At 44.4% G+C, this 24,454-nt stretch overlaps 2 protein-coding genes across 5 annotated transcripts in view; one reads left to right on the plus strand and one right to left on the minus strand.

The window, feature by feature from the left end:
- Window positions 1–24,454, minus strand: part of LOC122928102 (PARP1 binding protein) — a 61,003-nt gene that overhangs the window by 22,603 nt on the left and 13,946 nt on the right. For 2 of the 4 annotated variants that reach the window (XM_044280602.1, XM_044280599.1), the window contains exons 1-6: window positions 19,380–19,500; window positions 17,813–17,968; window positions 15,167–15,394; window positions 7,776–7,877; window positions 7,194–7,364; window positions 5,013–5,167 (exon numbers count right to left, since the gene is read on the minus strand). In XM_044280602.1, the coding sequence (XP_044136537.1) occupies window positions 5,013–5,167; window positions 7,194–7,364; window positions 7,776–7,877; window positions 15,167–15,394; window positions 17,813–17,962 (806 nt within the window). In that variant the 5' untranslated portion in view covers window positions 17,963–17,968; window positions 19,380–19,500. Of the gene's footprint in view, window positions 1–5,012; window positions 5,168–7,193; window positions 7,365–7,775; window positions 7,878–15,166; window positions 15,395–17,812; window positions 17,969–19,379; window positions 19,548–24,454 lie in introns of those variants that run through there. The other 2 variants (XM_044280601.1, XM_044280600.1) reach the window with 2 other exon arrangements.
- Window positions 19,545–24,454, plus strand: part of NUP37 (nucleoporin 37) — a 53,124-nt gene continuing 48,214 nt past the window's right edge. Inside the window, exon 1 of the mRNA XM_044280603.1 lies at window positions 19,545–19,614. The gene's annotated coding sequence lies outside the window, so the exon portion shown is untranslated. The remainder of the gene's footprint in view (window positions 19,615–24,454) is intronic.

The raw sequence follows: 24,454 nt of genomic DNA on the forward strand, positions 1-24,454 counted from the left end.
TTAAAAAATAAATTGTAAAGGGGCTGTCCGAGACAGGGTAGCGTTTGGCTCCCCTGTTTTAGACAGCCCCCCACAGTCAGATGGACAACTGTTCTCTCCGTCTGAGTGTAAGGGGCTGTCTGAGACAGTGGAGCGTTTGGCTCCCCTGTTTTGGACAGCCCCCTATGCTATACGGTAGACATAGCATAGAACATAGATGTTTTATTTAAAGAACAATTCCTAACTTTCCTTTTTTTTTTCATACAGAAGTGCCAGCCTCACTCGGGAGCCTGACCAACCTCCTGAGGCGGAACCGGAACAGATCACCAGCGCCAGCCCTCCTGTCCCTGATGCATCGGCTCAGGATAATCCGGGTCCCCTACCGGGTCCCTCCGCTCAACAGAGGCTCTTAGGTTTCCGTCAAAATTTAAGAGCCCTGGTGAGCGGGCAGAGATCTGGTAGGCCAAGTCGAGCCGATTATGCAAACCTTGTAGAGGTCGTTTCCGACGCTCTATAAGGTTTTGCCCGACATCAAATGGAGTTTGGTGCTGACTTGATTCGCCGCTGGGAAGGGGCGGAGTCGGCGCATCAACGCAGCCCAAACTACCATTATGGGCTAAACATGATCGGTTTGATGGACTCAATGACGCCCGAGCAGTTACATCAGTTTAAAATCATGGTAGAGAACGGGTCATGGGAAATCATGCACCGCCCCCAACCCCCACCCCCACCCCCACCCCACACCTACCCCCCATCCCACAGCAGTGGCCAGTACCGCCAACCTTTCCCTTCCCACCCCCCCGAGCATGTGTTTCCTTCTTCTTTTTCTTCTCCTGCCCCTTTTCCTCCTACTTCTTTTCAAACTCCCTCCACCTCTACACATGCTCGGGTCCCCTCCTCCTCCTCAGACCCTTCCTTTCTCCACACCCCTCAATTACGCCCTGCATCCTTTCCTATGGCCCGTAGTTTATCCTCAGTGGCTCGCCAGGACAGGGGGGCTACCATTGCCAGCCCCAGCGCAAGTCCACGACAGTCCACCTCCCCTACCTATTATGAACAGTTGTAAAAAATAAATAAAAAAGTTTATATTTTGTTTATTTATTTATTGATTGACATAAAAAAAAAAAAAAAAAAATTATACTTTACTGCACTGTGTCTGTCTTTTTATTGTCCTGTACAGGGAACATTGGCACTCTAGCTGTGTTGAAATAAAAACTACCCTAGTCTCACTACTGTGCGTTTATTACAACACCCTTGGTAGTTTTTATATCAAAACAGCATTAGTGCCAATGTCGTAAGATCCATTAAAACCTGACCATCAATAATGAGCTAAATTTTGGCTCTTTATTGATCGTAGAACCTATGATTGGAACATGAACAAGCAAATGCTTGTTCATTGTTCAATCTTGTGCCCTTTCATATGAGCCCTTGTGGGAGTCACGGTCTGTCAGCATCATCAGGAATTCATTAATTGTGATTTTAACGTTTAATGATTTCCCGATGACGCTAAAATAACTAGTGTGATTACCACAAGGGACACGCAAGGGACATAGAGTTTTTAAAGGGGTATTCACATAGACAATGGGGGGATTTCACTTGAATATGCCCCCATTGTCTGATAGGTGTGGGTAACATTGGTAGGACCCGCACCTATATTGAGAACGGAGCGGGGAGCACAGTTGCTGTAGGACACATTTCCCATGGTATGTCCACCGCCAAACGCTAATCCCCGCCTCAACTATAGAAATGGATGGAGGGCGGCAGCGCAGTGCGACCTCATCTACTTTCTTAGCTTCGTTCTCAATATATGTGAGGGTACCAGCCGTGGGACCCGCGCCTATAAGACAGTGTAGGTATATCATTAAAGTGGTATGCCGCCATTGTATGAGATGAGGAAAACCCCTTTAAGGCCCCTTGCACACGACTGTATGCCACAAGAGACATATGGTCCGTGAGCGGGCCATATGTCCCATAGTGGCATTGATCGTGCACACGAGAGTACACAGCATCATAGTATACAATCATCCTGTGCAAGTTGAGTTGCCCGCGGGGATATAGTCTTGCACTAATAGATCATATGAGTGCAGGACAATAGCCCAGTTTGCGGCACAACATGGTCAGCATCATGATGCTCTGTACTCCTGTACGACGATCAGGGACATATGGCCCGCTAACGAACACTATACATCTTTATAAGTGCATGTAGTCGTGTACAAGAGTCCGAAAGGTGTGGTCCATTATCAAAGTCGGACCAGCTTTGGAACTTCAACAAGATAGCCATGGAGAAATATAGGAGCATTACAACCCTATAGATCTCAATACATGAAGATGGAACCTAGAGATGCTTTTCCTTTCAAAACGGATCCGCTAAACGGATGACAAAACGGAAACCAACGTGACAAACGGATCCGTAATACAGACGGATCCGTACAAACGGATCCGTCTGAATTGCTTCCGTTTGGCTCCGTTTAGTCAGTTTATTGACGGATCCGTTTGAAATGCCGTTCAAGCGGATCCGTGAAACGCTAGTGTGAAAGTAGCCTTATATTGTAAGTCGGGACGGATCAGATCAGTTTGGCTCTGCATCGCCAGGCGGACACCAAAACGCTGCAAGCAGTGTTTTGGTGTCCGCCTCCAGAGCGGAATGGAGGCGGAACGGAGCCAAAATGATGCATTCTGAACGGATCCTTATCCATTCAGAATGCATTGAGGCTGAACTGATCCGTTTTGAACCGTTTGCGAGATCCCTGATCGAACAAACGGAAGTCAAATTGCCAGTGTGAAAGTAGCCCAAGATGTGACTCCCGCTATAAAGTTAGACCGTCGCTTGTAAACCAGAACCAGTCTCTCTGTAGCAGCTCCCCCCCTTCTCCTCATCCCTCTCCATAGGCTTCTATGTAATCTGGTCCTTCAGTGAGCACATACAAGTTGGATCTGGGCAGTGAACAGAATATTAGTGAAGAGGGAGGGACCTGATAAGAGATAATAATATATCTCTTATCAGGAAAAAAAAAAGCTTAAAGTTTCTCATTTGCCTATACTATTCTTTATGGGGAGAGAGAAAAAAAAAAATAAAATAAAAAAAACGGGTAGGGCTATATTAAACCTACTGAAGAGCATCTTCCTTTCCAACAATCGCCTGCTCATCAGTGAAGTAGACCGCTGCATTTACATGCAGAGATCTCCTCATACAGAATCAGCCGGCATACAATGAATTTAAGCCTGCAAAAAAAAAAAAAAAAAAAAAAAAAAAAAAAAAAAGGGATCGCTTTAAAAAGGGAATCCATCTACCTGACCGGTTTCTAACAGATCACATTGTTCAGTGGGGCACAGAGTGTTTAGTTCTGATGCTTCAAATCTCCCCCCCCCAAAAAAAAACAAAAAAAACACCATTTTCATCATATGCTAATGAGCCATCGCAAGTGGCCAAGGGCGGAGAGTTTTCTGAAAAGTGCCAAAGTTCCCCCGCCTCACTCATGCTTAACTCCGCTCCTCAGTAAGCTCAGGCCAGCCCTGTGGCTCTGTGACATCATATTTCCCTGTTCGCGCATCACTGCCGGGCCGGGGCATGCGCACGGTTCTGCCCACTGTGGTCAGAGGCACAGAGATTTGTAGTGCACCAATTTCACGCCAGTAATAACTGGTGCATGGCCACTCCATACTCCACAGTGGGCAGAACACTGCGCATGCCCAGACACTTGCGATGGCTCATTAGCATATGATAAAAATGACTTTTTGGGCGATCTGAAGAACTAAACATGGGTAACATCTGTGTCATGTCTTTGTGCCCCACTGAACAATGTGATCTGTTTAGGTAGGTGACAGACTCCCTTTAAGAATTTGCTCATTCATCAGGTAATCGGCAGCACTTTTACACAGACAGCTCATCGCTAATGAGTGTTCATACAAATGCTCATTAGCAATGATCTGACCGACCCTCTGCACTTTTGCAGCTCTAATCTGAATAGAAAAAAAAAAAAAAAAAAAAAGTTACTTGAATGATGCATAAATCATAAGACAAAACCGTCAGATGGTTAAACAACTCAGAAGAGCATATTCTGAGAGCAACTCTGCTGGAAAAAGAATAAAGCACTTTATTAAAAAACAAGAATATGGGCAATTTCCAAGTGGCTGTTAAAACATAAAACAGATACATAATTACAATTCCAAAAAAACGGAAAGAATGTCACATTTTCAACCAGTCTGGACAACATTACCGAGCAATCTCAGAGCACTGGTTTCTACAAAATGCAGAAAGTCTATTAGGATAAATTCTTACTTAAAACAATGGCCAACAAATTAACCCAAGTTATAATAATTAAAAGGGGTTGTCTGGGTTCACGGCTGATCCTGGGAAATCACCTCTTCTGTATTCGCTTAGTAGGCGTGAGGACCAGCGGACCTTTTCCTTGCTCAGTGCGAGACCCAGTTTGTTGTGAGCCTGTGACATACTGGGCTTCACAACACTATGCTAGGCGGAGGCCTCCATCCAGAAGCAAACCTGGTGATGTCACCGGCACAGAAGGGCATAGGGCAGCGCTATACATCGCCCGTTTGTGCCAGTGATGTCATCGGGCTCTCTACTAGGAACAAAAAAAACCAAATAAATAAAAATTCCACCACAGTTTTATGCGTTTTGTTTTTACAGCATACCTATGCAGCAAAACTGACCTTTTACCTTCATTCTCTGGGCAAGTATGACTACAACAATACTACATTTGTATAGATTTTTGTTTTGCGTTTTAAAATCTTCATAGTCCTATTCTGACCGCATAATTTTTTTATACAGAGTTTGTATGACGGTGATCTATAGTTTTCATTGATACCATTTTGGGGTGTGACTTTTTGATTACTTTTTATTCAATTTTTTGGGGGAAGTGAAGTGACGGAAAATACGGTGAATTGCCTATTTTGATTTTCTTTTTGTTACGCAGCTTTTGATGTCTAGTGGCAGGCAGGCACTCTTTAATGTGTTATGATAGAACGCCATTTAACTACAGGGTCAGGAAATGGAAAAGAAAATAAGAAATTACCTTGTACTGTGCGTTTCTCCAAGTATCTCTTCCAATCTGTCAATAAAGTGAACAAACTGTGAAAGACCTTTAATGTGTTTTCTTAAAGGATCACTTTCAGATGGAGCATAACCCTTTCCACCAAGTTCCACTGCTCTGATGAAAGAAGTAGCTACCTGCAATAAGAAAAAGAAGTGTAAGATGGTTAAATGATAGCCAACTCTAGAACAAACTTTCCATAAACCAATAGTACAAGCAACCATAAGAAACTTTGTAATATGTCATACCAGAAAGAAATGAAGTTCTTGTGTTATTAGCTGTTTATCTCTCTCCAACCCCCACCTTTGCTAAATGCTTTTTACTTTATAAAAAGGTCTTAAACCCATTCAGGACAGATCAGCTCCACTGAAGTATCACATTACACATGTCAATACTAGCGTATGGAAAGGGAAGGGGAGGAGTGAGGAAGTGCTGTGACAGGACTACAGGAGAGACACTAAAGAGAAAGCTGCAGCTACATATCCTCCATGTTCCCGGGTCCGCTTCTGCAGTTATTTTAAACTGATGTGATCTGATCAGTGGGGGTCCGACACCCAGGACCCCTGGCGATCAGCCGTTTGAGAAGGCACTCTGTTTCCCTCAGGCCCAGTGACGTCATGACTAGTATCACTGGCCTGGGCTAAGCCCTGTTCACTTGAATGGAGCTTAGCCACACCCAGGCCAGTGATACTAGTTGTGATGTCACTGGGCCTGCGGTAAACTGAGAGGAGGCCGCAGTGCTACTGCCAGTGCCGCTGCCTTCTCAAACAACTGATCTAATAGATCAGTTTAAAGGGAACCTGTCACCGGGATTTTGTGTATAGAGCTGAGGACATGGGTTGCTAGATGGCTGCTAGCAAATCTGCAATATCCAGTCCCCATAGCTCTGTGTGCTTTTATTGTGTAAAAAATAAAATTTTATACATATGTAACTTAACCCGAGAATAGTCTTGTATGCGAGATGAGTCAGGGACAGGACTCCTCTCAAGTTAATTTGCATATGTATCAAATCTTTCTTTACACAATAAAGGCACACAGACATATGGGGACTGGGTATTGCGGATGTGCTAGCGGCCATCTAGCAACCCATGTCCTCAGCTCTATACACAAAATCCCGGTGACAGGTTCCCTTCAAAATGAACTGCAGAACACCTTTAAGAGAAAGTTAGGAAGCAGATTCTCCTACTTTCTGTGTGCAGTGGATGGCAGTCAGAGAACTGCATACTAGGTATTCAAGTTTGTACAGGGGGAAACTGCTAAAAATGCCAGATACACGTCATATAGCGGCCATATAGCGTTATTCCTCATGTACACTGTACTACTGATTAATGCAAAGTTTATTGAAAGGTTAGGTATGCTTTAAGAAACTGTCAATTGTATAGATACAAGATGCAATGAACAGCCTTCACTATAACAAAAGACATGGGTGTTGCACACAATAAGTACAAGAAGCCAAAACCTAATAAAAGGGAGACCCTGGCAGTAGTTTTTTGACCATACAAAATTGCTGACATCCGTTTGCCATTTTTATTTGTCCTTTGACCATTTTGTTACCTCAATATGGTGGAATACTGCAGTGCGACTACAACTTCCAATAGACTCACTTTTTAAAGAGTTTCCCCAGGTCTTCTGTACCGATGACGTTTGCTCAGGATAGGTCATTAGTATCAGGTTGGTGAAGGTCTGACTCCCAGTACCTCCACCGATCAGCTGTTTGAGGAGGTTGAGCTGCCCTGTGAGCACCGCGGCCTTCTCGCAGCTTACCAAGCACAGCGCTCGCCAATGGGTAGTGGCTGTGCTTTGTACTGCAGCTCAGCCCATTCAGTTAAACGGAACTGAGCTATGCCTAGGCCACGTGACCTATTAACATAATGTCACAGGTCAAGACAGTGAACACTTCAAAAACAGCCGATCTGAGGGGGTGCCAGGAATCGGACCCCCACCGATCCGATGCTGATGACCTATCCTGAAGATAATCATGGAAAACATATTTTTATTATTAGCCTGTGGAGTATTTTTTTTTTATAAAGTTTTTGACACTAATATCCCTGGGTGATTATACATCCATTTCATGTGCTCTTAGGCTTTTTGCTAGTTCATAATTAATCATTTAAAACCATGTACCCTTTTAGGGACTGCGCTTTATAGTGTGGTGTAACATACCAAAAACAGGGACATCTGCTTATCCTTCGATGCATGTTTAAGGTCTGTGAAAGCTTCTCTGTCTAGCCCTCTCTCTGGGCAGTTAATGACTTGGGCTAGAGCAATATCATTCTTAGCATTCACCAAAAGGCTTAAATAGGAACAAAATATTCTCTTGACAACTCCTTTTATCTGCAAAATAAAAAAAGCAACATAAGTTTACCTACTTGAAATCATCCATATTATCAAAAGGACTGAGACTTGGGGCTCATGCAGACAGCCGTATGTTTTTTTTGTGGTCCATAAAAATGCGGATCAGTTTTTTTTTGTGGACAATTCAGTCTGTCCACAAAAAAAAAAAAAAAAAAAAAAAAAAAAAAAACGCAATGCATACGGAATATGTTCCATAGACTTGAAAGGGGCCACGGAGCAGAGTTTTACTAACAAACATAGGACATGCCCTCTCTTTTTTTGTGACGCTGTGAAACGTAATAGATGCCTACATCTTTTGCGGTCCCATTGAAATGAATGGGTCTGCACTGTTCCGCAACAAAACAAACATACGGCTGTCTGAATAATCCCTTATTTTAAGTAGCCAGTTACCTTAAAAAAATCCATGTTATTTCTACATGGCGTGGAGACAGACACCGAACTGTGGTCTGCACCTTCTGATGGATGCCCAAAGAGAAACTCCTGTAACCGGTCCTGTGTAAAAGAAAGCCAAAGACTTATAAAGTGCACCAGATTTCTAGGCCAGGGCCTGTAGACACAGAACCTCTGGACATTTATGGCCAGGAAGAATGGTATGGAGCTAAGCAGATTTACATACACGTTTAAGAAAAGAGTCAGAATAACTTGTAATGTATTCATTAAAAGCTGTTCTTTTGATGCCAATAAGAGGACAGTGACAGTATTCCCTGTATCAGTATGCATACACAGACAGATGTCCATCACTAACAGGTCCACCCACTGGACTACTAAGCCCAGACGGAGCAGAGATTTCATGAGCAAATGACATGTTTTGCAGGATCTATGCCAAAAAAAAAATATATATACACACACACCCTCCTCTCAGTCGCTGCCCATGATCTATACCATGCTGCTCTGCATTTTGATGGTGACAAGTTAACCTTTAACCCCTTAAATCAGCAGAACTAAAAGGGGTCATCCAAGTTAAATGAATACACCCTCAGCAGCAGTAAATATGGTAAAATAAAGTCATATTTACCACTCTCCTGCCCAGCTGCTTTCAGCGTTGCTCTCTGGACCTGCAGCGATAACATCGCCCTGGCTGCAGTGGTGACGTTTCATGCACACAGGTCATCATGCAGCCAATCACTGGGTCAGGAGAATAAAGCAAGTCACCGTTGAGGCCAGTGATTTGTGTACAGGTAAATACAGAAGGGGGGGACCAGAGCACGGTGCTGGGAGAAGAGTGGTAAGTAACACTTTGGTATTGTATTACATTTACATGCTGCTGGGGATGTATATGGCATTAATGGGAGAAAAACCATATAACTTACCTGCAATTTCCTTTTCATGAATCCTCCATGACTGCATACCACAAGAGATGACCCGCCTCCAACCAGGTAGGGACAGGAAGAATAAATTTGACCCTCCCCCGGCTCCTCAGTGTCTTTCTGAACCCACAGCCTAGACTAGAGAGTCTCCCCCCCACTAATCTATATCTCTATATCTCTATATCTCTATATATCTCTCTATATATCTCTATATATCTCTATATATCTCTCTATATATCTATATATCTATATATATATATATATATATATATATATATATATATATATATATATATATATATATATATATATATCCCCTCCATGACGGCATACCATGACATGAGATAACAGATTAATTCTTATTCAGGGAGGGGCTATAGCCTGCAATACCTTCCTACCAAAGGAAAGCTCCTGACTAGCCCCAGTATCTACCCTGTAAGGTTTAGTAAAGATGTGAGGGCTTGACCACATCGCTGCCCTACAGATCTGCTCTAACAAGGCACTTGCTCTTTCGGCCCAAGATGTGGCGTCAGATCTTGTGGAGAGCTGTCTGTGAAAGAAAGACTTTGGTGGAGATGCCCCTTAGGACCTATATGATTCTAATATGGCCATTTTTATCCATCTGCACAAGGAATTCTTTGTGGCCTTAAGTCCTTTATGCGCCCCACTGAACTGTACAAACAAGTAATCCGTTTTCATAAAAGACTTTGTGGTCTCTAGGTAGAACAAGATAGCCCTACGTACATCCAGTCTGAAATTTCTCTTCCCCATCTGATTTTGGCTCTGAACAAAAAGATGGAATAATAATTTCCTCCCGTCTGTGGAAATTAGATATAACTTTTGGAAGGAAAGAATTATCCAATCGAAACACAATCCTGTATGGGAAAACTATGCAAAATGGTTCCCACTATTTTTATCGCTTACTCTACGTGCTGAGGTAATTGCTACTAAAAATAGGGTTTTCAGAGAAACATGCTCCAGTGAGGCTTCTGAAAGGGGTTCAAAGGGGGAGGGGGGGGGGGGGGCGGTAAAGGTCAGACCTGACAACTAGATTAAGATCCCAGGGAGGAACTATAGGTCAGAAGGGTCTTAATCTATCTGCCCCTTTCAAAAACCGGATCACCCATGGGTGGTTTGCAATTTTTTCATTAAACACTGAACGGAATGCTAATATATGTACCCTTAAAGGGATTCTGTCATGAGATTTTAGCCCTATAAGCTAAACATATGCTCATGTCCGTACTAACATGAATCCTAAACTGGCCTTATTAAACCTGCTTGTGGCTCTATTAGCCCAAAAAACAGGTTTTTATACCCTGTCAATCGCCTACCTAAGGTGCCCAATGGGACGTCCGTTAATACAGGGTGCCCAGCAGTCTGGGGCCCTCCTTCCCAGTCTTAAATCGCCGGCCTCCCTGTCTACAGTGCCGCCTTCCTCACCTCAGCGCCGCCTCCGCAATCCTCCCGTCCCCTCTGGCAGATCCAGCACCTGCGCACTAGGCTCAGCCTGATGCGCCGCGGGATCCTGGCAATGGCTTTGTTGAGCGAAGTGCGCATGCGCCCGGCCTTACCATTGTCCTTTGAAAGAGAGGAGAGCAATGTGCTCCCGATCCCCAAAGGCTCGCGTCTGTGGTAATAACTTGCAGGTGTACGGGATTCAAAAGAAACCACCCTCATGAGATGGTCTGGATTTTTCCACCACTTTAAGGACCGATTCACTCTTAAGGGAATTTGAATTGTCTCCTTTAACGAGTCCTGACTTCTGTTCCAACACTCCAATACCCATTGCTGGAGAATCAGAGTGTGGAACTGGGCCCATTTTACTGCCGAGAGGCCTGAAGTTAATGAGCCAAATAGCTTCATAGCCTCCCAGATAGTGCATACTGACTGACTTTGAAATTGTGAGACTTTTGCTGATCCCCATCACTTTCTGGGTTGGAAGAAAAGTCTTCTGAAGAGTTGAATATTAAACTCTGGGATGGACAGGGGTTTGATTTTCCCAGTTTATTATCCAGCCTGACTGATAGCATCTGACAGGTTATGAACAGATTGTTTTCCAGGACTGTTTGAGCTTCCTATAATTAACAGATCGTCCAAGTAGGGAATTAAAATGTTCCTCCTTCTCAAGTGAGCCACTACTTCTAACATTACTTTGGTAAACACCCTCGGAGCGTAGGTAATCCCAAAGCTGAAAACTTGAAACGATGTAGCTCCTTTCCCAGAAAGATGTGGAGACATTTTTTTGAGCTTTTTTTGCATACCGGGATATGGTAATACGCATCTTTTAAATCTATTGATGCCAAGAAATCTAATAGATTTATGGTGGATCTTATGGTTTTCATTTTGAATTTGTCATATTTTATGAATCTGTTCAGGCTCTTTAAGTTTATTATCTTACTGTATCCCCCATATGTTTTTTTTTTTTTTTTACTAGGAAGACTTGAGTAATAACCCTTTTTTGTTGCAAGAGGAACCAAGACAATAGCTTTTTGGAGGCAGCAGATTCTGAACCCCTTCTTCTAATATTCCTTGTAGAACCGCTGATCTCTGAATTGGGGTTACTGTGAAAACATCCATGGGAGGAGGAAGACTAAAGGAAATATTTAAAATATGGGTTTAGGGTAATCTCTTCCCATTCTTTTATGAAAAATTTTAATCTCCCTCCCAACTGAAGCCTGGCATCATTGTTTGGAAGATTCTGCACTTTTGGGATTAAACAAGAAGCCTCCGTTTCCGGTCTTTTTTTTTTTTCCCCCTGGACCACTGTCCTTCTCTATTGGATCTTTTAGCCTGGAAGGAATTACCTTTTTTGACCCTCTGGAAGGGAAATTTCTCTTTTATTTGTATCCCAAGGAAATGATTTAGAGTCCAAAGCCTTCTCTAAAATATTTTCTAAATCCTGGTAAAAACATCAAGTTCCCATGAAAGGGCAAACTATAGTCTCATCTTGGAACTGATGTCACCCGTCCAAGATTTTAACCAAAGCGCCCTTCTGGCCACTACTACTAATCCCGAGGTTCTTGCTGCCATTCTGCTGTGGAATTGGACAAAAAGCCCACCACTTTTAATGAGAGGAAAGGAGTCTTTTAGGGAGTCATATTGTAGCCCCTTCTTTCAGAAGAGATTCCAACTGCGATAACCATTGTTTTAGGGATCTAGAAACAGATGTGGCGGCTAGATTTGGTTTGAATAAAGCAGCGGCAGCCTGCCAGGTCTTCTTCAGACTTGAATCAGCCTTGTCCATGGGCTCTTTTAGGGACCCCATATCTTCAAAGGGAAGGGCATTTGCCCCCTTGACTAATTTTAAGAGGGATACATCTACCTTTGGGCAGGATGTAAACAACGCCTCATCTTCGTCACTAAATGGAAGGAGACTTCATCGTTTCTTGGAATAAATAACTTCCTATCAGGAGTCTTCCATTCCCTTTTTATTAACTCATGTATATTTTTGTGGACTGGAAAAACTTTTTCCTTTGTTCTAGTCCACTAAACATCTAATCTTGGACAGATTTCTGGACCTTTTTCGTCCAATAGGATGACTGCATCTAACAGCTTTGATTAAAGGGAACCCACCACCGGGATTTTGTGTATAGAGCTGAGGACATGGGCTGCTAGCACATCTGCAATACCCAGTCCCCACAGCTCTGTGTGCTTTTGTTTATTAAAAAAAAAAAAAAAAAAAAAAAAAAAAAGCCATTTGATCCATATGAAAATTAACCCTGACTTCTCACATACAGGACTCATCTCAGGTTAATTTGCATATGGATCAAATGGCTTTTTTTTTTTTAATAAACAAAAGCACACAGAGCTGTGGGGACTGGGTATTGCAGATGTGCTAGCAGCCATCTAGCAACCCATGTCCTCAGCTCTATACACAAAATCCTGGTGACAGGTTCCCTTTAATTCCTTTGTATTCTCAGAGGAGAAGAGAAAAATTTAAATGCTGAATCGGATCCAGATGAATCAGAAGAGACAAGACCCTCTGAATCTGAGGACAATGAACTGGAGTAACCTAATTTAGGTTCCCTATGTTTTGACACAGATGTACCAGGGGAAGGCATAGGATTTTCAGACAGGGCTGCCCGCATTTCTTCCCCGATTATGTCTCTTAATTCCTCACTAACCAAATCTTTTGCCATATTTGAGGTACATTTTCTGCAGTTTTTTTGTATATTAATCAGGTAATTTTACTGAACATATAACACATTTCTTAGTCTTTTGACTAGGCTTAGCTCTCTCTGAGCCCAATCATTATCACTCTACATGCATAAGGAAGAGAGGGAGACAGACGTACAAGGGAGTTAGCATAATCAAAAATATACAGCATCCCCCCCTCCCCAGGAGATTTAGCAACTTACAGTAGTCAGCCCCTGGGAGGTCCCCATTTGGACTGTACCAGGCTCAGACATGTTTGGCCGCTTTTACCTCTGATCCCTTTACATACTCTTACCTGCAGACCTCAGATCAGAGGGCAAAAATCTGCCTTGACCCTGCGCGCCAATTCTAGCTCTGCCCCCCCCCCCCCCCCTTACAATGCGTTCCACACACCAGAAGTATCTCCTTGAACGCACGTGGACCTCGCCCGACTTCTGGTGATGTCATCGCAAGCGCCGAAAGTATCGGGCTGCGATGAGGAGCTTGAACACGACCGGAGGGACTCGCTGAGTGTCCGGTCCGCACATGGACCTCCGCCCCCGACGCGCAAAGCGGAAGGTAAGGAGCAGGGATGTCCAATGTTTACCAGCATCTCAATACCCAACTAGGGCAAGGGTGCTGCCCGCTTCCCTCATGTGGAAGGCATTCAATCTTCTCATCCGCCTCTGCCTGCCTTACACAGAAGCGGTCTCGCAGCAAGTGCCATGAGGACAATTAGTCTCCATTTGGAGGGACAGGAAGACACTGAGGAGGAGCCGGAGGAGGGTCAAATTTATTCTTCCTGTCCCTACCTGGTTGGAGGCAGGTCATCTCTCATGGTATGCCGTCATGGAGGATGAAAGGGGGGAAATTTTCACAATATGTTTCAATCAAAAGGTCACTATTTTTTTTGCTATACCAGATATATATCAAGTTTTCATAGGTGTGAATCTAAGTGCTGAGACTCCAACAGATCACTAGAACGAGACATATCGCTCCTCTTGCTGCAGACAACAGAATCAAAAAGGGGCCCCATCAGTTCTACCGATTCCGTCTCCTGTAGCGTGGGAAGAGCCGGTATGTCAACTCTTCTCTCGTACTCGGTCTCGGCATAAGTCTAATATATTAAAAAAGTTTTCTGAAAAATTTGTGACCCATTAAAGGATACCTACATTCTGTGCAGTGAAATCCTGCAGCTTTGCAGGCTCATACTTTCCTCCATCCGTCCCCTACTTTTTGCTAGTGTGCATTGGGCATAATAGTCAGAAGTAGAGGACATATAGACGGAATAATCACTGCAGGATCAGACTACATAATTTGTTTTTTTGTCCGTTACCATGGAGATGCACAGTAGCTTTAATAAAAAAAAAATAAAACACCTACCATAAAAATGCTAAACATTTCATGGACTGAAATAATGAAAAATAAAACAAAACTGTGGACATAGGGGGTCATTTATTAAAGGGAACCTGTCACCAGGATTTTGGGTATAGATCTGAGGACATGGGTTGCTAGATGGCCACTAGCACATCCGCACTCCGCAATACCCAGTCCTCATAGCTCTGTGTGCTTTTGTTGTGTGAAAAAAAACCTATTTGATACATATGCAAATTAACCTGAGATGAGTCCTGTCCCTGACTCATCTCAGGTACAGGACTCCAATCAGGTTAATTTGCATATGTATCAAATCAGTTTCTTTACACAATAAAAGCACACAGAGCTATGGGGACTGGGTATTGCGGATGTGCTAGCGGCCATCTAACAACCCATGTCCTCAGCTCTATACCCAAAATCCCAGTGACAGGTTCCCTTTAAGATCCCGGTTTTAGATGCACCACTGGCCTCTACATAACTTAGGCGCATCTGCCGCCAGCCTAAACCTATGCCAGCTCTCTGGCAGGCGTAGAAAATGATAAATGAGACGTACCAGCCGTCCGGGTTCCCCTTTATTTTTTATTTATTTTTTGAGAACTGCAATACGTAGCGTGGATGGGGAAGAAGTCACAGATTCAGCTGCAAATCCCCTTTGCAACCAAATCTGTCACAGATATATGCCAAAAGTTGGCATACATCTATTCATAAATCCCCCCCATAGTCTTTAAAGAAATGATATAGCATCCTCTGCAGGTATCTTTGTCGCTCCTATCTGGGCGTTTTCCCTCAATGCCAACAAATGCCTAGCATACAAACACATGTACATCTTTTCCATATGACGCAAAATGCTCATGCGTGCTTTCATATACACAAGTGTTTACCAGACGCCCAGTACCTGAAGTACATTTTCATTGGTGCCACCAGCTATTTCATCTGAAATCCCAAATGGTTTTATGGCTTACTCACAGAAGCGATGTTGGTTCCTGTAGAAGAGTCGGCTTTTGAGAATGCTGCATACAAGTCAATAAGATCCAATGAATTGCTGTTTTTCAGAAGCTTGTCATACGTTGTCCTGATGGAATCATAATTCTCCGGAGGTGGACTTCCATCACTAATCAGCCCAAGTTTATCTTTTAGCAAGCGTTTCCATGTCAGCAAGACGTCACTGAGAGATGCTGTATATCCACTGCCATTCTAGAGGTGAAAAAGGACACTGCTGCAGTCAAATCTCTGTTACCCAAAAGTCTCACATCAAACACACAGTCATAAATTATAAGGACCAAATCATTTTCTAACAACAGTCTCCTAAATATAAAATTCATCCAATATTAAAGCCAAAATACACGATGAAGTCTGCATATGTTACAGACGTCACTAATACCTAACAGATAGGGCATGTGATGGTATGGGACACGGTCAGGTTTTTGCATACAGTTTTGGAAACCAAAAGAAAGCGTGAATTAAAAAAAAAAAAAAAAAAAAAAAAAAAGTGCATCTGTCCTTTAGAGACATTGGATGATCACTCTTGATTTTGACTTCCAAAATCGTATCAGGAAAAATTATGGTGTGCTGTACCCTTATGGATGCATGTAACACGTGTAAATGTGCACTGAATCGTTTAGTGCATTACACAATTACTTATCTGCCATCAGACGGGTGAACGGGAATTCTTGAAGGCAGATCAGGCATTTTTCCACAGCTTCCTCACGACCTCTGTTCTAGGCTCAAGCCCAGATGCTCCTCACCGCCAATGCAGTTGGCAACCGTCAAAGGTCGGGAATGGTTAATAATCCAACACCTCTGTGGTGCCAAACCTGACAGATCATGCACCCATTGTATTGAAATGACAAAAAAAAAAAAAAAAAAAAAGGGGATATGTTCTCACAAGAAAGAAAAAGGGTTACTCAGTGACCCCCTTTAAGAATTAGGATTGCATACTTCTGCCTCTAACTGATCTAAAAGATGTCTCATCTTAGGCCAAAGCTCCCTGGAAACCTATGTGTGGCCTACCATGACACTAGAAGACCGTACAGAATCACCTCTAATGCAAGTCTATGATGGCATGGCAAAACACTGGAGCGTAGATGGAGCCTATAGCTCCTATACGGAGGCTTTAAGGAACTTTAGACAGTGAAGTAAAATCTACAATAGTATAGGTTGCTGTAGCTAATGTACACAGTACAGGCAGTATGTCCCATATGCCAAGGTTTTATAGCCAATTCACAGGACAATAGTTTGTCCTGACTGACGTAAATAAAAATGTAAAGAAAACTCATGGTATGTAGTGCCACATCAGGTTTTCCAGAAGAATCTCTAGGAAAAGGTTAAAAAAGTTGTTTCTAAAGGTTGTTTTTTTTAGGCTAAGATTGTATATAATCCGTTTTCGTAACCGCATTTTGTGCTGCACAATTACGGGGGTTGTCCCATCTGGGACATTTAAGGCATATCTCTAGACTATGCCATAAGTGTCCGATAACTGCAGGACAGGTCCCATCTGTGAATCGTGCTCCAGAGGCCGTATAGGGGTTGTAATGTAAAAAATGAAAATCATATAGTACATGACAATCTCTTTCTATGATCTATACCACTGAAGCACTGTACTGTGGCGGCAGCAGGAAGCACACGGCGTCATAGCAACCAATGACGCCGTGCGCTCCTGCACTCAGAAGAAATCCAGGCCGGTATCACGCGGTCTGTGTTCCACAGATGTGTGCATGAGGCTTAACAAAGCCAACGCCAGCCCTGTACCTCACATGGATCCAGAGATCTCCCCATTCATTACTCTGCTAGATTTATATCAAGCTGGAAGCTCAAGGGGAAGGTCTTTTCTGCTGCAGCTCTGGAGCCGTGTCCATGCTCTCCCTATCACAGCTCAGGGGGCGTGTCTAAGCTCTCCCTATCACAGCTCAGGAGGCAGCTGAAGGATGAAACTGAGCATGTGCGGCCTTCTCAGTGAGCAGGACAAGGAAATAAGAGAATGAACAAACAGCAGGTGGCACTATACAAATAGATTTCAGTGAATAACTCAGTGGCTATATTACATGCAATTACAAACTTATTCAGAGCCAGGTGCTGGTTTGAAACTTGTAGAATATTTTTTGTGGGACAACCCCTTTAAGTGATGAGACAGCTAGCTGCACATGCAGCATCCATTCACATCAGCCTTGCGTTTTCGAAAAAGGAGACCAAACAAGAATAAGCCAATGAAACCACATTATTCAGAGTCATCCAGTTGGCCCACAACGATGGCTCAGTACAAGAGTTAAAACCGTTACATAAAGACAGGTTCTGAGAATCCCTTCTTATGTCGGCTCTGAGCAATGTTGGCAGGTCAGTACCAAGGTTAAAAGGCATTGCCCAGGATTTTTTTTATATTGATAGCCTATCCTCAGGACACCAATATCTGATCAGCAGGGGGAAAGGTGCTTCAGAACAGCTGATCAGCAGGGTATCAGCCCACCCGCTGATCACATAGTAATGACCTATCCTGAGGAGATGCCATTAATCTAAAAATCCTGGACCATCCTTTGATTCAGTCCAACCTGTGATGGTAGGAACTGAAGTGACACATGTACACACAGCCGCTGGCAGCAAGACCGATACAATCCTTACCTTCTTATTGACTTCAGCCACGGCCAACTGCAACATAAGCAGCATGTCATCAGCGCCGCATACAGTGGTCCTCTCACAGTCACACACAAGAGACCACTGCCGCCTGAAGCATCTGATCAACTCCAGCACGTTTTCCTGAAGAGCCGCCATTCTAACCTAGAAGAGAACAGAGATTCATGATCGCTGATGAATTGGTTAGGTGCAGTAATGGACAAAACAAAGTGAGATATTAGGACACTTTGGCTCTAGCTTATCAAGACCAGCGCTTGCTGTGCTGAAGGAGGAGGCATCTTGTTTATGATGAGGTGCGGGTCTTGTCTCCACCAGCTCATGCCTCTTTTTTAAAGCCAAAACACAAATTGGAGGGGGGGGGGGGGGGTGTCAATGATGAATTGTATGCTTGGCCTTGCTGAGAGTACAGAACTTCTCAATAGGGAGAGGAGAAGAAGCTACTACAAAGACCTCTGGCACCAGTTTATCGCTTCTGAGAACGAATGACCAGGATAGGTCATCAGTACCTGATCGGAGGAGGTTTGACACCCGGGACCCCCAACGATCAGCTGTTTGACAAGGCACCAGTGCTCGCAGTAACACCACAGCCTTCTCCCCACTCACCATGCCTTGTGGAGCAGCTGTGTTTGGTATCACTCTCAGCACCATTCACTTCTACGAGGCCAAGTTGCTCCTAGACCACGAAAGAAGAAAGCTGTGAGGAGGCCACGGTGCTATCGAGAGCGACGGTGCCTTCTCAAACAGCTGATCGGTGGGGTCCCTTGTGTCAGATCCCAACTGATCAGATACTGATTACCTATTTTGAAGAGCTCAGAAAACCCCTTTAACACTTGACGGGTGTGTGCCGTTTGTGGATACATACCCGAAAATTCAGAAATCAGTGCTTTTCCACTGACCGTGGGTGAAGGGCGAAACAAGAGATGTGCGGAACAAACACACCCATCCAAGTCTATGGGTTCGTGAAAAAACAACCAACAGAATGCGTCAGCCGTCAGCGGTTTTCACTAACCACCGCTAGGAGATGCTCTGGAACCAATATTCAGCCTAGCAGTGTACATGGAATATGGATGACACACAGGGGGCAAAAAACAGACCCTTTCCAGATGAAACACTGACAAGACGTCACAGACCTGTGAATGAGGTCCTAGGGCTCCCGCACAGGACCGTTGTTTCAGCCCGCATCCAATCAGCATTTTTTGCAAATCCATTCACTTAAATGGAGCCGCAAAAGCTGCAGACAGCGAACCGCGTGCGCCAATGCATCCGCAAAAAGACCAAACATGTCCTATCCTTCGTCCACTGTACGGAAAGGGGATAGGGCCGGTCTGTAGAGGGCAGGATGTTCCGTAAAATCTGGATCTGCGATTTGTGGACCGCAAAACATCCAACAGTCGTGTGAATGAGCCCTCAGTCTCTACTTCTGCCATTTTATCTCCTTTCACAGAGTGTCATATTGTGGAAGATGGCATGAGGTGCCAAGCCACCACACATAAATACTGTTAGGGTTCCCCGTCCTTTCACCTGCTGAGGAAAGGTTCTAGCGCTCCCCGTATACCTGTGCACTGAAGGAAACTGACGAGACCTCGGTTCACTCAGCCGCCAGCACCAGTGAAATATGAATGTCACAGTAACGGCCACTCGACTCCTCATACAAAACACAGATTTAAATGCTTACTGCGTCACCAGAGCTCTAGCCAATCACAGGACGCGACCCAGAACCCCGGAAGTAGAACGTTCTAGTGACGTCACGTTCCACAGCTACAAACCTACTGGCGGGAGCGGGGAGCACGGTGTGTATGTCTGACAGCAGCGGACGGTGTGAGGTGGCGGGGCTGTGTGTGTGGGGGCAATGCTGGGGTTAAACGTCCTCGCCTAGAGGCTGTGGTCTCCGTTATCAGCCACTGCTAGAGGCGGACTGTTCGTTCTGTGCGTAAAAGGAAGTAGGGCTGCAGCTATGGACTCATTTTGTATTTGAGTATTCTATCAATTAATTGAGTACTCTAATAACAAAAAAAAAAATCAAATGAATGTTTTTTTTCCTTTAAAACCTCACCCCGGGTGCCATCAGCTGCCCCCCCCTCCCCCAGTGCCATCAGTCTCTCCCCCCCCCCCCCCCCTCCCAGTGCCAACAGCTTCATCATCCAGAAGTCACTGATGTTAGATTAGATGGCCTGCAAAGGTGTTGGATGGGGTTGGGGGCTCTATGATCAGGTTCTTCTACACCAGCAATATCTAAATGGTAGGAAAAACACTTAAAGGGGTTGTGTCACTTCAGCACATGACGTTTATCATGTAGAGAACGTTGATACAAGGCACTTAGGGTACTTTCACACTAGCGTTTTTCTTTTCCGGTGTTCCGTTAAATTATGGTACCTGTTAAAATCTGGTACCCTCGTCACTTCCGCTATGATGTACCGCTTGAAAAGGAGGTGTGATTGTTGAAGTCGGCACCAGATTGGCTGAAAAGAAGGCGTGTTGGCGCCTGCGCACAACCAACTTGGGTACCATAATTTAACGTTCAGCGCCTGTGAACGCGCAGAGGGAGGCACAACCATTCTGGGTACCGTAATTTTACTTTCAGTGCCTTTGAACGCCCGCCCGGAGGGAGGATGATGTCGATTTATGGGTCATTGCACATGCACAAACCAGATTGCCTTTGTGAACTCTTACATCCAGCACCTGTGAATGCACAGAGGGAGGTACCGTTGATTTAAGGGCGTTCACAGGCGCTGGATGTAAGCGTTCAAAATGCAATCTGGTTCAGCAATGCGCAATGGCCTGTAAATCGACGGTACCCTCCCTCCGCGCGCGTTCACAGGCGCTGAAAGTAAAATTACGGTACCCAGGTTGGTTGTTCCTCCCCTCCCTTCCTCCCTCTGCGCGTTCACAGGCGCTGAATGTAAAATTACGGTCCCTGCGTGCCTCCCTCTGTGTGTTCACAGGCACTGAAAGTAAAATTATGGTACCCAGGTTGGTTGTGCGCAGGCGCCAACATGCCTTCTTTTCAGCCAATCTGGTGCCGATTTCAATGATCACACCTCCTTTTCAAGCGGTACATCATAGCGGAAGTGACAAGGGTACCATAATTTAACAGAACACAGGCATAGAGTTCCGTCCTAGGGGCTCTCTACCGGAAAATAACTGATCAGTTTTATCCCCATGCATTCTGAATGGAGAGTAATCCGTGCAGGATGCATCAGGATGTCTTCATTACAGTCTTTATGACTGTTCAGGATGGAGATAATACCGCAGCATGCTACGGTTTTATCTCTGGCCAAAAAAACTGAACACTTGCCTGATTTTTTCCCCCTTAGGAATGTATTAGTGCATTCAAAATACCGGAATGCCGGATCCGTCCTTCCGGTCTGCGTAAGCACAGACTGAAAAAAAGGTGAAAAAAATTTATGCTGGAAATCATGAGATTTCCCTACCCTCGTCACTTCCGGTCGCACTGGACATGACGTGAGGAGGTGTGCCGTGTCCTATCTTTTTGCAGAACGGCCGGATTGCGGACCCATTAAAGTGAATGGGTCCGTGATCCACTACGGCTGCCCCACGGACGGTGTTCGTGCATTGCGGCCGCAGCATGACCATGGGGCGCACACGTTCATGTGCAGGGGGGCTTACACTGGTGTTTTCTTGCTACTAAAAAGTGCTGGAAACCACTTGAAGGCTTTTTCCCCCTGAATGTGTGAATCACATTTTTTTGTCATGTGCCGCTAAAAACAGATGTGTGATCCCACCCTCATGGCCATATAACAGCTTTTCACCATGCAGTCGTGCTGGCTGCAGTGTTCAGAAACGTTAAATGGGTTGTGCAGGGGTTTTATAATGATGATCTGTCATCGGTATCTTATTTGCGGGGGTACGGCACCCCCGCCGATCCGATATTTGTAGAGGAGGTGGCAGAAGGGATTAATATTTTACAGTCACTGCCTGTCTTTTGACCATTGAAAGAAACACCAGTGGCACCTTCCACCAATGACATCATCAAAGTTCCTTATCAGAGCTTTTGTCTATTTCCCTGCTCCCTGGGGAGGGAAGTGTTTCTCGCTGTCCTCTCCATAAGTTGAATGACCACTCCTCTGTTGGCTGCACTGATCACGGATCCATGGCGGGCAGGGGGAGAGAGAAGTGTGCCAGATCAGGGGGGGGTCTTGCTCTGCTGGATCACCCTGTCTGCAGACTGTAAGGCCCCTTTTACATAGGCGAGTATTCCGCGTGGATGCGATGCGTGAGTTGAACGCATTGCACCCGAACTGAATCCTGACCCATTAATTTCTATGGGGCTGTTCACATGAGCGTTGATTTTCACGCATCACTTGTGCGTTGCGTGAAAATCGCAGCATGCTCTATATTCTGCGTTTTTCACGTAACGCAGGCCCCATAGAAGTGAATAGGGTTGCGTGAAAATCGCAAGCAAGTGCGGATGCGGTGCGATTTTCATGCACGGTTCCTAGGAGATGATCGGGAGACCCGATCATTATTATTTAATAATAATAATTTAACTCACCATTTAACTCACCTTAGTCCAGTTGATCGCGCTGCCCGGCTTCTCGTCTGTCTCCTTTGCTGAACAGGACCTGTGGTGACGTCACTCCGGTCATCACATGATCCATCACATGATCTTTTACCATGGTGATGGAACATGTGATGACCGGAGTGACGTCACCGCAGGTCCTGTTCAGCAAAGGAGACAGACGAGAAGCCGGGCTGCGCGATCAACTGGACTAAGGTGAGTTAAATTATATTTTTTAAACCCCTCCAGCGCTATTGTACTATGCATTCTGTATTCAGAATGCTATTATTTTCCCTTATAACCATGTTATAAGGGAAAATAATACAATCTACAGAACACCGATCCCAAGCCTGAACTTCTGTGAAGAAGTTTGGGTACCAAACGCGCAATTTTTCTCACGCGAGTGCAAAACGCATTACAATGTTTTAAAATCGCGCGTGTCCCCGCAACGCCCGTCTGAAAGAGGCCTAAGACTTTTAATCTTTTAAGCAAGATTTTTTTCCTGCTAAAAAAAGTGAGTCTTATAGTCTAAACAAGACTGTGTAAAAACTTGACTTTAATCCTACTAATCCACAGAGGGTAACATGTCAGTTTTAGTGCAAAGTGAATACAGTAAAAATGAAAGATGAAACCTATCACTGCAATATTTTTTTTTTTTATTGTTTTCCAGTTTGTGATATGGTGAATTAAAGAAGCACTCCAACAAAATGTTATTTTCTGACCTGTTAGAAAGATGCATAATGTAAACTGTATTAGGCTACTTTCACACCTATGAAACACGGAGAGAATGCACCAAACAGATATAACACTGACTATGCTGGCAAGACATGAATAAAGGTATTAAAAGCTGAGACTTTTGCCAATATATTCCAGTCATGGATATATCGGAGCCCATCATGCACCACGTCACGGTTCTCAGCATGGCAAGGGGTCCTAACCGCTGCTCTAACTATGGTGTGAACACGGTCTGGGCTCCGATATATCCATGACTGGAATATATTGGCAAAAGTCTCAGCTTTTAATACCTTTATTCATGTCTTGCCAGCATAGTCAGTGTTATATCTGTTTGGTGCATTCTCTCTGTGTGTTTCATATGATTGCTACATTTTTTGTGTAGTTTGCTCTTGTGGTGCATGTGGACCGCGCCGACATCCTCCATTGTATGCATATTTTGCTGGGGTTAGTCGATTACTGCGGTCCACATGCGGTGGGGCTGCTCCCCCAATAAAAGACACGCCACAGTGTCAGGGGTTTAGCAGCTCCTCCAGAATTGCCACTATATATTTTATATTTTTTTGTTTTTCTCTTTCTGCCTTGTTAGATTTGAGTGTGTTTGCCTTTACTTGGCATTCTAACACTCTTTTGCACCTGGTAACCTCCATCACATGGTCTGGTGTGGGTGTGACTCGCGGCCTGGCTTCATTCACATAGTACTACCGCAGTATACATGCTGGGCATTTGTGGGAAGCTTGGCTGCGAGTTGAATTATATCACCGCCAGACCGTGTTCACACCATAGTTAGAGCAGCGGTTAGGACCCCTTGCCATGCTGAGAACCGTGACGTGGTGCATGATGGGCTCCGATATATCCATGACTGGAATATATTGGCAAAAGTCTCAGCTTTTAATACCTTTATTCATGTCTTGCCAGCATAGTCAGTGTTATATCTGTTTGGTGCATTCTCTCTGTGTGTTTCATATGATTGCTACATTTTTTGTGTAGTTTGCTCTTGTGGTGCATGTGGACCGCGCCGACATCCTCCATTGTATGCATATTTTGCTGGGGTTAGTCGATTACTGCGGTCCACATGCGGTTGGGCTGCTCCCCCAATAAAAGACACGCCACAGTGTCAGGGGTTTAGCAGCTCCTCCAGAATTGCCACTATATATTTTATATTTTTTTGTTTTTCTCTTTCTGCCTTCTACTTTCACACCTATGTTAGGTGCGGATCTGTCTGGTATCTGCACAGACGGATCCGCACCTATAATGCAAACAATTGTATCCGTTCAGAACGGGTCCGTTTGCATTATGAAGAACAAAGTCAAAACGGATCCATCCTGACTTACATGTAAAGTCAATGGTGGACGGATCCGTTTTCAATTGCACCATAT

Source organism: Bufo gargarizans, chromosome 2 (genome assembly GCF_014858855.1).
Source record: "Bufo gargarizans isolate SCDJY-AF-19 chromosome 2, ASM1485885v1, whole genome shotgun sequence".
Taxonomy (NCBI): domain Eukaryota; kingdom Metazoa; phylum Chordata; class Amphibia; order Anura; family Bufonidae; genus Bufo; species Bufo gargarizans.